The sequence below is a fragment of the Canis lupus genome, chromosome 24, assembly GCF_003254725.2.
Source record: "Canis lupus dingo isolate Sandy chromosome 24, ASM325472v2, whole genome shotgun sequence".
NCBI classification, from domain to species: Eukaryota; Metazoa; Chordata; class Mammalia; order Carnivora; family Canidae; genus Canis; species Canis lupus.
The window spans coordinates 22,939,777-22,950,901 of record NC_064266.1 but is presented as its reverse complement, the minus strand read 5'-3'; the positions used below and the strand labels follow the sequence as shown (position 1 = coordinate 22,950,901).

Below are 11,125 nucleotides of genomic sequence, written 5' to 3'. Positions count from 1 at the left end.
GAGCTCCCAGTCTAGTAGGAGAGGCAGATGGAGAAACTGAGTGTGTGGTCAGTGTTGGGACAGAGGCAGCACTGGGCAATGGAGGAAGTGAGTAATTAGGACTCTGGAGGAAGTCATGTATATTCTGGGCTTAGGGATTTGATCCTTGTTTGTGTATTAGCTTCCCTCCCCCCCCCCCCCCCCCCGTGGGTCATCTCCACCAGATGGCAGGCAAGTTCATAGAAATGATCAAGTCTCACGTCTCTGCCCTCAAAGCTGGCACAAGGCCTGGCACAGAGGAGAGGACAATATTGGTCAAATCAGCTGACCTGAGCAATGAGAAATGGCTGATGGAGAGGTCCCAGGGCCTCCGGATTAACTGCATTTTCATGCTCAGCACCCTTACCTCCTCCCTTTGTGAACTCTAACGTGGAGTTAATGGTGGAAATTCCTCCTCATATTCCAAGCATTCGTTACTTCTATTCCTCTCCTTCTCTTTTCACAAGACCGAGCTCTTCAAGGTCTGAACTAAGAATGGGGCACAGAGCAGGCTCTCAAAAACGTTTGTTGAATAAATGGGTGAATAAATGAGTTCAAGCAGAAGCTGTGCATCGGCTATTGAAGAGATTCCAGCTAAAAGGGGCTTACAGGAAAGCCCCAAGCTGTATTGGGCCAGATGTCCCTCCTCATTTTCTAACAGCCCGCTTCTGCTGGGGCTCCGGGTGAGAGGGACAGGGCAGGTGCAGGATTTGAAAGTAAATGGTATAGATGGGGCAAGTTGAGGATGGGAGCGGCAGCTGGGGCTTTGGAGACAGGCCTGACCATAGAAAAAAGGAAGGGCAGTTTCTAAGTGATTCAGACTAAGGTTGTTGGGGCTACAGGTGGCGGAGTCTAGGGGGTCACGGGAGGTCCGAATACGGTGTGAAGCGCAGAACGGACACTGACCCAAAGGGCTCCACATGCCGGGACCCGGAGTCCGCGGGGCGTCGGGGTGCGAGCCGCGCCACCACGCCCGGGGTAGGGACAGTCCCGGCTGGGGGCGGGGAGTGCGAGAGCTCCTGGCACCGCCCCGACAAAGCCTGCGCGCGCCCGGCCCCGCGATTGGCCGCGCCTCCTCGCGCCGACGCCCCGTCCCGCCCACCGCCGCCGGTCCGGCACGCTGCAGCCAATGGACCCCGTCGCCGTCGCCTACGTCACGGGCCCGACAGCCAATGGTCAGAGCGCTCGGCGGCTCGTGGCTCTTTCGCGGCAAAAAGGATTTGGCGCGTAAAAGTGGCCGGGACTTTGCAGGCAGCGGCGGCCGGGGGCGGAGCGGGATCGAGCCCTCGCCGCGGCCTGCCGCCATGGGCCCGCGCCGCCGCCGCCGCCTGCCACCCGGGCCGCGCGGGCCGTGAGCGCCATGGCCGTGGCCGGGGCCCCCGCAGGCGGCCCATGCGCGCCGGCGCTGGAGGCCCTGCTCGGGGCCGGCGCGCTGCGGCTGCTCGACTCCTCGCAGATCGTCATCATCTCCACGGCGCAGGACGCCAGCGCCCCGCCGGCCCCCGCCGGCCCGGCCGCGCCGGCCGCTGGCCCCCGCGACCCCGACCTGCTGCTCTTCGCCACGCCGCAGGCGCCCCGGCCCACACCCAGCGCGCCGCGCCCTGCGCTCGGCCGCCCGCCGGTACGGACACCAGGGACACAGGGCCGAGTGCACGTCTGGACCCCCGTGCAGACCCGGTCGGGGCGCGGTTTTTGGCCCGGAGGCAACGGGGGCGGGGGGAGGGGGTGGGCCGAGGCTCCCGGGCTGGGCGGGGTCGAGCCTGGGTTGGGCCTCCGGGCCCCGCCCCGGGATGCGGGGTGACCTCGGGCCAGTCGCTGTTTGCTCCTCTGCTCTGGGCCTCGGCTTTCCCCGAGCCGCTCGAGGGTCAGACTCAGTGGTAATAATAGCCCACGTGTATTCAGCTGGTGTTGCCTGCATGCCAGGTCTCTGGCGAACTTCGAGCCAGAACTCACAACCATGCTGTGAGCTCAGTGTTGTCACTGTGCCCATCTGAACGGAGGCCCGGAGAGGGGAAGTGACTTGCCCCCGGTCATACGGCTGCAAGTGGTGGGGCTGGGATTTGAACTGAGGCCTGCTGGCTCCAGACCAGAACTCGTGGCAGGGTAGTGGACAGGGCCCCTTGAGGAGGTCGAGGGGGCTATCCTGGGGCCAGACTGCTGAAAGAGTCATTGAGGAGACCCTCCTTCCTGCCTAGATGCTCCACTGCCAGGTGCAGGCCTGGGCCTCTGGGCCTCTGGGGACAGGCCTCCTGGCTGGGAGGCCTTCTCTGCAGGGGCGGGGTGGCTGGGCCAGCTGCTGATCCCCTCCCTCTGCCTGTCCTTCCATCTGCCACCCTCCACCCTCACAGGCCCTGGTTGCCATGGAGCCTCATTAATCAGGCAGGCAGACCCCTAGGCCCCCAGGGAAGTAATGGGTGGGCTGGGCCTCTGGGAGCTGGAGTGGAGGCCCCCAGTGCCAGGAGAGAGTAAATATTCCAGGGAGATGCCTTGATAAAGTGCTCCCTGAGCAGCAAGAGGCTCAGGAGCAACTTGGACTGGGGGCCCCAGAAAAGATTGCTTAATTACTGGAGAGCAGGGCCTAGAGGCCTGGAGCTTGGACCTGTGAGCTGCAGGACTGGGCGTGGAGACCAGCTTGACTGTCAGGGCCTGTGGGTGAAGGTGGGGCATGGAAGGCTGCTGGCAGGGGGCAGGGGCCAGGCCAGCCAGGCAGGAGGGGGTCTCAGCAGGGGGCCTGGAGCAAGTAGGAGGGGTGAAGCAGAGCCCGGGCAAGGAGGTGGAAGCTATCCAACTGCTTATGGGGGCCTGGGTGGCAGCTGGTCCCTGAGGCATCCCGGCAAGTCTCCCCTAACTCCCTTGGCCCCTCGCCCAGCCTAGCTCTGCCTTCCTTCCGGAATCACCAAGACGCTAATAATAATAACAATAGGAGCCACCATTGTTTTGAGACTGTTTTATATGTCAGGCTGTGTGCCAAGCACTTCACCCAGTTAACTCTCTCAACAACCATCCCCTTTTACAGATAGGGAAGCTGAGACCTAGAGATGATAGGTCATTCAGCTAGTGGAATGGTGGGACCAGTCCAGACTTCCTGAGCTGTTAACTAGTTAGCCACTGGGATGCCTTGCCTCCTAGAAATGTTAATAATACAGGTTGAAGGAAGTTAGGAACCCTTCTGATGGGTAAAGGGAGGAGGATTGTACTAAGGGTGGGTCACCTCTATCCCAGGGGCCTTTTTTCTCTGCAGGTGCCAGCCTGGGGCTTGGACCTGAAAACTGCATTTAGCTGACTGACAAGTACTTAGCCGACCTGGGGCTGTAGAAGCTGAGCTCCAGGCCCAGAGGGCTGCCAGAGACTGGGCTGAGGAAATGTACCCACCCCACCCCCAGCAGTGTCAGGGGCAGCCTTGTGGGCCTGAGCATTCCATCCATTCTACTGTTGAGTTAGTGAACTGCCCAAAAGGTACTAGACAATGGGCAAAGAAGGAGCCTCTGCCCTCACAGCTTTGAAGCACTAGTATCCATTTTCTGCCGGTGGGTGGGGGTGAGGGCTGGCACCACCCCAGAGCTGAAGTCCAGAAACACCCCCTCCAAGACTCTCCACTCTTGTACCTCTGGTCAGCCACTGGCCGATTGAGCTGTGGCCTCCTCTGACCCTCTGCACTGACATTTGTGTGAGGCAGTCTTTGAAACAAGCTACGGGTTCAGCTTCTGCATCAGTGAGCATTCATTGAGCACCTCTAGCATGCAAGACTCTACAACTCAGCCATTCCTCCTGGCACTTCCTGTCCACCTCTATCCTGTTGTCATAGCTGTTAAAAAGCAAATTAAAACATTTACTATAGAAAAAGTTAAGAGGCTAAAAAGTTGAAGGATGCCAACACCATTCATTTTTCCTCCTGTTTTCTTTTCCTAAGCCTGTTTTTTTTTAAAAAAGATGGTTGTGACAGCTTATTTTCCCCTTAAATTTTAAAAATTGTAGTTTTTCCTTTGTTTCTATGTTCAAACAGTAGATCATCCCCATTTTATAGATATAGTAACAGTCCCCCCATGGTTGTCCTCCACCCACATACCATACAGAGGTTACCCCTAGAATGGATTCTAGAATATTAGACACTGAACCAGAGAAAAATGTTTCATGTTTTTAATCCAAAAAGGGATCATATAAATGCATTGCCCTCTGATGATATTTTTCTTGTCATTATGTCTTTAAGAGGATTCTGTGTCACCCTTCATTAGTCCTTGACAGCTACGTGGTATTCCAGGGACTGGATGAGCCACACTTTTTGTGGCTCCCCTTCCATAGATGTTGGAGATGTCCACATTTTTTCACCACAATGTTCTGTGTGTCTTCACCTCTGCCTTTTTAGGTTCCTGTGCCAAGCTCTAGAGTGTGGTGGCTGAAATGGAGACCTGCTTGAGCCCTTGCTTTAGGGTGTGGCATTGACCTGTCATCACGGTGGGCATGGGCCTGAGGAGCAGGGAGATGAGGGGTGCAATTGGCAGGAGGATGCTAGGTTCAGGCCTAAGGGGTAAGGCCGGAGAGGAGACACACATGGCTTTTGGGGGCTGGTCTCTGGACGAAGCTGCAGGGAAGCAGGACACGTAGTAGGTAGGAATATGGGCTCTGGGTCAGCCCATTAGGGCTCACATCCTGGCCCTATCTCTCATTGTCAGGCCTCTTGGAAAGTAGAGGTCATCATGGCATCTGTTGCAAGGTCTGGGCAGAGGGTTTGATGACTGGATGCAGGTAAAGCCATTATTTAGCAGGGCTCGGTACACAAGAGACACTCGACATGTGTGAGCACTTCTATCCCCGGGGCACCTGAGGGCATCCATGAGTGTGCGATGAGAGTGAGGGCTCGTTGGCACGTGCAGAGGTTCACACAGCAGACGGGAGTTAACACCAGGCCCTGCGAACAGTGATGATTCCATAATTCCGGTCCAGCGCCTGCCTCGGGGCACTGCCTTCTGGGTGAGACAAATACATCTCCAGAAGTTGGTTGCAAGAGATATTGTGGGGAAAGGTCAGGTTTGAGGCATTTTGGCCTGGTCTCTTGCAGGATGAGAAGACCTAAGTAAGGAGTAAGGTGCCTTCCCGCAGAGGTGTAAGAGTTGGTGTGAAGGCAGGTGGGGCATTCATGGGAGGGAAACGGCTCAGGCTAACACTTGGAGGCACAAGTTTGTGAGAAAACACGTCTGAGCAGAAGTTTACGTGGAGAAGTGGCAGAGGAGGGCACTAGGGTGGAGAAGGATAGGTGGAGGCAGGGAGTTGGCTGAGTGGTCCAAATGGGAGGAGATAGTGGCTGTGGCGAGAGGTTTCTCAAAGGCTACCAGATGGCTGCCCAGTGAGGGTCTAGCTTGGGAAACCCCGTGGGTGGGGGAGGACTGGGGTGGGTCAGGATGGGCCTGAGATGCCTGAGATATTCTGGGGCAGTCTCCATCCTCCCGTGTGTGTGACTAAGTCAGAGGGTGTTCTGGACAGGAATCCTGGCTTGGCTGCTTCCTGGCTGTCTGACTTGGGCCTCTCTGGGCTTCAGTTACTTTATCCATAAAGTGGAGCCATTATTGTGCTGCTAGTCCATAGGACGGAATGAACTAACGTGCAAAACGTGGTGAGTACTAGCTGCCACCATGTTCACAGAATCCAGAGAGAGAAGGTAACTTGCCCAAGGGACCTGTATCCTAATGGCTTAAAACAACAAGTCCTTAATACAGCACTGTGTGTTAATATACTGGCATTGAAATTAAAAACAATAAAAAAGGGTAGCCCCCGTGGCGTCAGCGGTTTAGCGCCGCCTGCAGCCCAGGGCGTGATCCTGGAGACCTGGGATCGAGTCTCATGTCAGGCTCCCTGCATGGAGCCTGCTTCTTCCTCTGCCTGTGTCTCTGCCTCTCTCTCGCTCTGTATCTCTCATGAGTAAATAAAATAAAATCTTAAAAAAAAAAATAAACCCCAATAACAAACAATTATTATCACACAGATTTTGGTGGGGCAGGAATTCAGAGGAGACTGCTCAGTGCTTCTGGCGCAGGATCTCTGCTGAGATCGTAAGCCAAAATGTTGGGCGAGGCTGCAGTCATCAGAAGGCGTGACCAGGGTTGAAGGACTTGTTTCTAAGACTGATGTTGCTACTGGACAAGGCCTCAATGCCTTGCCACTCAGGCTTGCGTGACATGGCAGTGGCTCTCCCCAGAGTGAGTGGTCCATTATAGAAAACAAGGAGGAAGCTCCAGTGCAGCTCTGACCCAGTCTGAGAAGTGACTTGTCATCACTTCCATCCTACTGCTCTTGAGAAGCAAGTTACCAGATCTGGTCCATATTTAAGGGGAGGAGAATTAGGCTCTATTTTTTTGTTTTGTTTTGTTTTGTTTTGTTTTGCTTTTTTGAAAGGGAGAGTATCAAATTTGCAGACAGATTTTAAAACTGCCATAGGCACCCAGGGAAATACTGGTGGAGCTAGAACTTAAACTCAGGTCTTCTGCGCCCCATGGTTGACTGATCTGTCCTGTGCGGTAGGACTGTGTCCCCTGGGATCTCCCCATCCCTCATACACATAGGCGACATGATAGAGAAAGTGGGGCAGGGGTGACCCAGGAGCACCAAGCCCAGAGCCCAGTCTTTGTGGCCTCGCTCCTGGTTATTAAATATCATCCCATTGTTTCTGCCACAGGTAAAGCGGAGGTTGGACCTGGAAACTGACCATCAGTACCTGGCTGAGAGCAGTGGGCCAGCCCGGGGCAGAGGCCGCCACCCAGGAAAAGGTACCCACAGAGCTGGGGCTGGGGCAGGCCCCCTGACCGGGCCCAAGTTGGGGGTGTGGACAAACATGCTTGCAGAGTAAACTCTGATCTGTCAGGCCTGGACTGGAGCCAGGCCTCTGGGGGCCCTGAGGGGCAGCTGGAGTGGCTGCCTGGCATGGCTTCCCCAGGCCCTGGGGGGTGGGGAGTTCCCCAGCCAGAAGAGGAATGTCTCGTGGTTGGCAGGCAGCAGCCCCAGGCCCTCATGGTTGGTTTTGCCAAGGGGAAGGAGCCATCTGCCCATCCCACTCCCATCTTTCGGCCCTGTCCTGCACTGCCAGGAAGGCTAGCCCACCTAGGTGTGGGGGTGGTACTGAGGGAACCCTCCTTGCCTGGACCCCTAGGTGTGAAATCCCCAGGGGAGAAGTCACGCTATGAGACCTCACTGAATCTGACCACAAAACGCTTCCTGGAGCTGCTGAGCCGCTCGGCTGATGGCGTTGTTGATCTGAACTGGGCGGCTGAGGTGTTGAAGGTGCAGAAACGGCGCATCTATGACATCACCAACGTCCTCGAGGGCATCCAGCTCATTGCCAAGAAGTCTAAGAACCACATCCAGTGGCTGTAGGTACCAGCCCTTCAGGAGGGCAGGCGGAGGCTAAGGCCTGGGGCCAGGCCAGCATGGAGGAGCTGATAGTGATCCCCACCGTGGCTGTCCGCATCCTCATCGTCTAGCTGGGGAAACTGAGGCTCGGAGGGGGAGGTGGCTTCTCTGAGGAAGTTTCCACAGATTTCACATACGCAGCTCAACGCACCCTCGTGTATTTCTTCGTCTGGGGAGTCACCATCCAGATCAGGATAAAGAACATGTCCGGCACCACAGAAAGTTCCCTGTGCCCTTCCCAGCTGTTGCCCATCCCTCTTAGCTCATCACCTCTTAGGTGATGGCTCTTATGCCCTCTGTCACCCTCAGTAGGATTGTTAATTCTTGTTAATTTTTTTGGAAAGACTTTATTTGACAGAGCACAAGCAGGGGGAGCAGCAGGCAGAGGGAGAGGGAGAAGCAGGCTTCCTGCTGAGCAGGGTGTGGGTCTCCATCTCAGGACCCTGGGATCATGATCCGAGCCCAAGGCAGACGCTCAACCGACTGAGCCACCCAGGCACCCCTAATCTTGTTAATTCTTTTTTTATTTTTCCCCTCTCACCTCCTTTAGCCATGCCACTGCCCTGACACATTTTCCTTTTCAGCTTTTGGTACATCATTCCATTCTGCATCCTTTTTTTTCCCCCTTTTTACTTGACAACACATACTGGAAGTACATCCGTGTCTGTACATCTGATACATTCTCGTCCTTTTATACAAACTTATAGGATTCCATGGCACACCTGTGCCATCACCCACTTACCCAGCCCTCCGTGAGGGGTCTTTCAGGCCCGACTTCAGACCCTGGCCAGCCTGACTTGGAGGCCCGCTTCAGCCCTCTGCTGTTTCCCAGCCCAGGAGTTACACCCAGAGAAGCACAAGGGCTTGTGTGGGTCTCACAGAACAGGCAGCAGCAGATTGGGTGCTGAGGGTTAGGGCTGAGCCAAGAACTGCAAACTTTCCCTTTGCGTCCTGCAGAGGCAGCCATGCAGCAGTGGGGATCAGTGGGCGGCTTGAAGGACTGACTCAGGACCTCCGGCAGCTGCAGGAGAGTGAGCGGCAGCTGGACCACCTGATCCATATCTGCACCACACAACTGCGGCTGCTCGCTGAGGACTCCGACAGCCAGCGATATCCTTGGGCTGTCAGCCGGCTGCCATGGAGGACAGGATGGGCGGGTGGGGCCCCATCCAAGTGGGACTAACAAGTCTACTCTAGGCTCTGAATTTGGGGAAGAGGTGGTGCTCTGGCTTTGGTGCCAGTTCTGGGCTGAGCACTTATTCCGTGTTAGGCTGGACAAGTTACATAACCTCTCCGAGCATCAGCTTTATCTGTAAGAGGGGAAAGTAATCAATCCCCAAACAGCAGAGATTCAAACTAGAAAAGCTAGTACCAGCAATAGCAAACATTTATTTGGTAGTGATTTGGTACATGGCAGTGGCTTCAAGGTTAGAGATCTAAGTTCTTATTTGTCTTTCATTCATAAAAAATAGAAAACACTTTTTTTTTAAAAAATTTATTTTTAAGTAATCTCATAACTCTCTTATGAACTCTGGGTGGGTGACCCCAGAGGTCAAAGGTCATGTGGTCCTTGACTCTACCAACCCTGGCCTACGTGACCTGCCAGGACCTTCGTAGCATCGCAGACCCTGCAGAGCAGATGGTCATGGTGATCAAGGCCCCTCCTGAGACCCAGCTCCAAGCCATAGACTCCTCAGAGGTGAGACCCAGGACTCCAGACCTGACCAGGACAGGCTGGGTGGGGTTGGTGGTCAGCCGAGCCTCAATTTACCCTGCTTGCTGCCTCCACCCAGACCTTTCAGATCTCCCTTAAGAGCAAACAAGGCCCCATTGACGTTTTCCTGTGCCCTGAGGAGAGTGCAGGCGGGATCAGCCCTGGGAAGACCCCATCCCAGGGGACAGCTTCTGGGGAGGAAGACAGGCCAGTTGACCCTGCCACCACAGTGCCACCACCATCATCTCCCCCCTCATCCCCTGCTTCGGATCCCAGCCAGTCCCTGCTCAGCCTGGAGCAAGGTGGGTGAAGGGAGGGTGGGTGGGGTGGGTCAGGGTCCCTCTCCCAGCTGGGTGGGCCGGCAGGATACCCCCTCTGCCCTCCCTGTGGGCCATCCCCGGCCTGTGATGCTCCCCCATCTCCCCAGAACCTCTGCTTTCCCGGATGGGTGGCCTGCGGGCCCCCGTGGACGAGGACCGCCTGTCCCCGCTGGTGGCGGCCGACTCGCTCCTGGAACATGCACGGGAGGATTTTTCCGGCCTCCTCCCTGAGGAGTTCATCAGCCTGTCCCCACCCCACGAGGCTCTCGACTACCACTTTGGCCTTGAGGAGGGTGAGGGCATCAGAGACCTCTTCGACTGTGACTTTGGGGACCTTACCCCTCTGGATTTCTGATGGGGCTTAGGGGGACCAGGGCCTCCTGAGATGCCCACCCTGTCTCTGCAGCCCTGGAGCCCCCTACCCCTGGCCGTCCTCCCAGCCCAATTGGAAACATTTAATTTATACCCCTCTCCCCTATCTCCAGAAGCTTTCTTGCTCTGGAGCCTGGCTACTGCCAGGAGGCTAAGCAAGCCAGGAAGGGAAGGATTCTGTTTGTGGTGTGTATGTGCATGCACCCAACACCCAACATGTGTGTTACACGGGGTGAATGGTGTGTGAGCATGTGTGTGTGCATGTACCGGGGAATGAAGGTGAACACATCTGTGCGTGCACTGAAAACACGCCCCAGTGTGTCCACGTGTGTGTGCATGAGTCCATGTGTGCGCGTGGTGGGGGCTCTAACTGCACTTTTGGTCTCCTTGCTCCAGGGGCCCCACGAGGCCCAGGGTGGCCACCTGCCCCCAGAATCCTGTGCGCTGACCAGGCCAGGTGGCGAGGCCTTGGCCTGCTTGTTTGCAGGACAGCGAGAGCACTTCTGTCGTCTTAAAGGTTTTTCTGATCGAAGCTTTAATGGAGCGTTATTTATTTATCGAGGCCTCTTTGGCAAGCCTGGGGCACCAGCAAAGGGTAGGAGGGATGTGGGGCTGTTGCCCCAACTCCCTATAGCCCTGAGCAGGGCAGGGGTCCCTGAGCTATTCTTTGCCCTCCTCCGAAGGAGCTGAGGCCTGAGCGGTTTATTTATTGGGAAAGTGAGGGAGGGAGCCAGACGGACGGACCGACTGACTAACAGCCATGGGTGGATCAAGGGGGTGGTCCCTCCCCTGGGGTCACTACAGGGCCCCAACTGCCCCCCAGGATGGATGTGAGATGCGAGAGGTGAGTGGGGGACCTTCACTGACCGGGTGGGTAGGAGGGGTGGCTGAAGGGCTTCCCCTGGCCCAGACTGCGGGGAGGGGGGGCCCTCTGTCCCGCTCGTTGCTCTGCCCCACTCGTTGCTCTGCCCCACCCTCCAATCTGCACTTTGATTTGCCTTCCTAACCGCTCTGTTCCCTCCTGCTTTGGTTTTAATAAATATTTTGATGGTGTTTGGGCTGGGTATTGGGACTGTGCTGGGAGCAAATCCCGGGATGGGAGAGGTCAAAGTTGCTGGGAAAACACCCCTTGTCTGCTTCCCTTCTCCTTGCCCCTGTTTGGTTTCATTCCACTTGAGCCTCACAGCCACAAAGAAAGGTAGGCTTCGTCACCGTGTTTCTCCTAACTTAAAAAACAATCCAATGAAGTCGTAAGTGAACTCCCCTCCTTTCCCCAGCCCCAGAGAGGCCACTCGGATTGCTG

General features: G+C 56.1%; 1 protein-coding gene across 2 annotated transcripts; it reads left to right on the top strand.

Annotated features, from left to right (window-relative positions):
- The first annotated feature begins 1,237 nt into the window (after positions 1-1,237).
- Positions 1,238-10,875, top strand: E2F1 (E2F transcription factor 1). 2 transcript variants are annotated; one of them, XM_049100533.1, is made up of 8 exons: positions 1,238-1,639; positions 6,686-6,776; positions 7,157-7,376; positions 8,374-8,526; positions 9,001-9,115; positions 9,210-9,432; positions 9,558-9,743; positions 10,219-10,875. In XM_049100533.1, the coding sequence occupies exons 1-8, from the start codon at positions 1,379-1,381 to the stop codon at positions 10,335-10,337; spliced, it is 1,368 nt and encodes a 455-aa protein (XP_048956490.1). In that variant the 5' UTR covers positions 1,238-1,378; the 3' UTR covers positions 10,338-10,875. The 2 variants fall into 2 exon arrangements, with proteins under 2 accessions (XP_048956490.1, XP_025325538.1); XM_025469753.3 differs by having other exon boundaries at positions 1,239-1,639; positions 9,558-10,875.
- Positions 10,876-11,125: the final 250 nt, after the last annotated feature.

Bases quoted from the DNA above. Each gene is read 5' to 3' on its own strand.
- E2F1 (XM_049100533.1), top strand. From the start codon at position 1,379: ATGGCCGTGGCCGGGGCCCCCGCAGGCGGCCCATGCGCGCCGGCGCTG. The intron at 6,777-7,156 runs GTACCCACAGAG...CTGGACCCCTAG, and splicing joins AGGCCGCCACCCAGGAAAAG to GTGTGAAATCCCCAGGGGAG. The intron at 9,744-10,218 runs GTGAGGGCATCA...TCCTTGCTCCAG, and splicing joins CCACTTTGGCCTTGAGGAGG to GGGCCCCACGAGGCCCAGGG.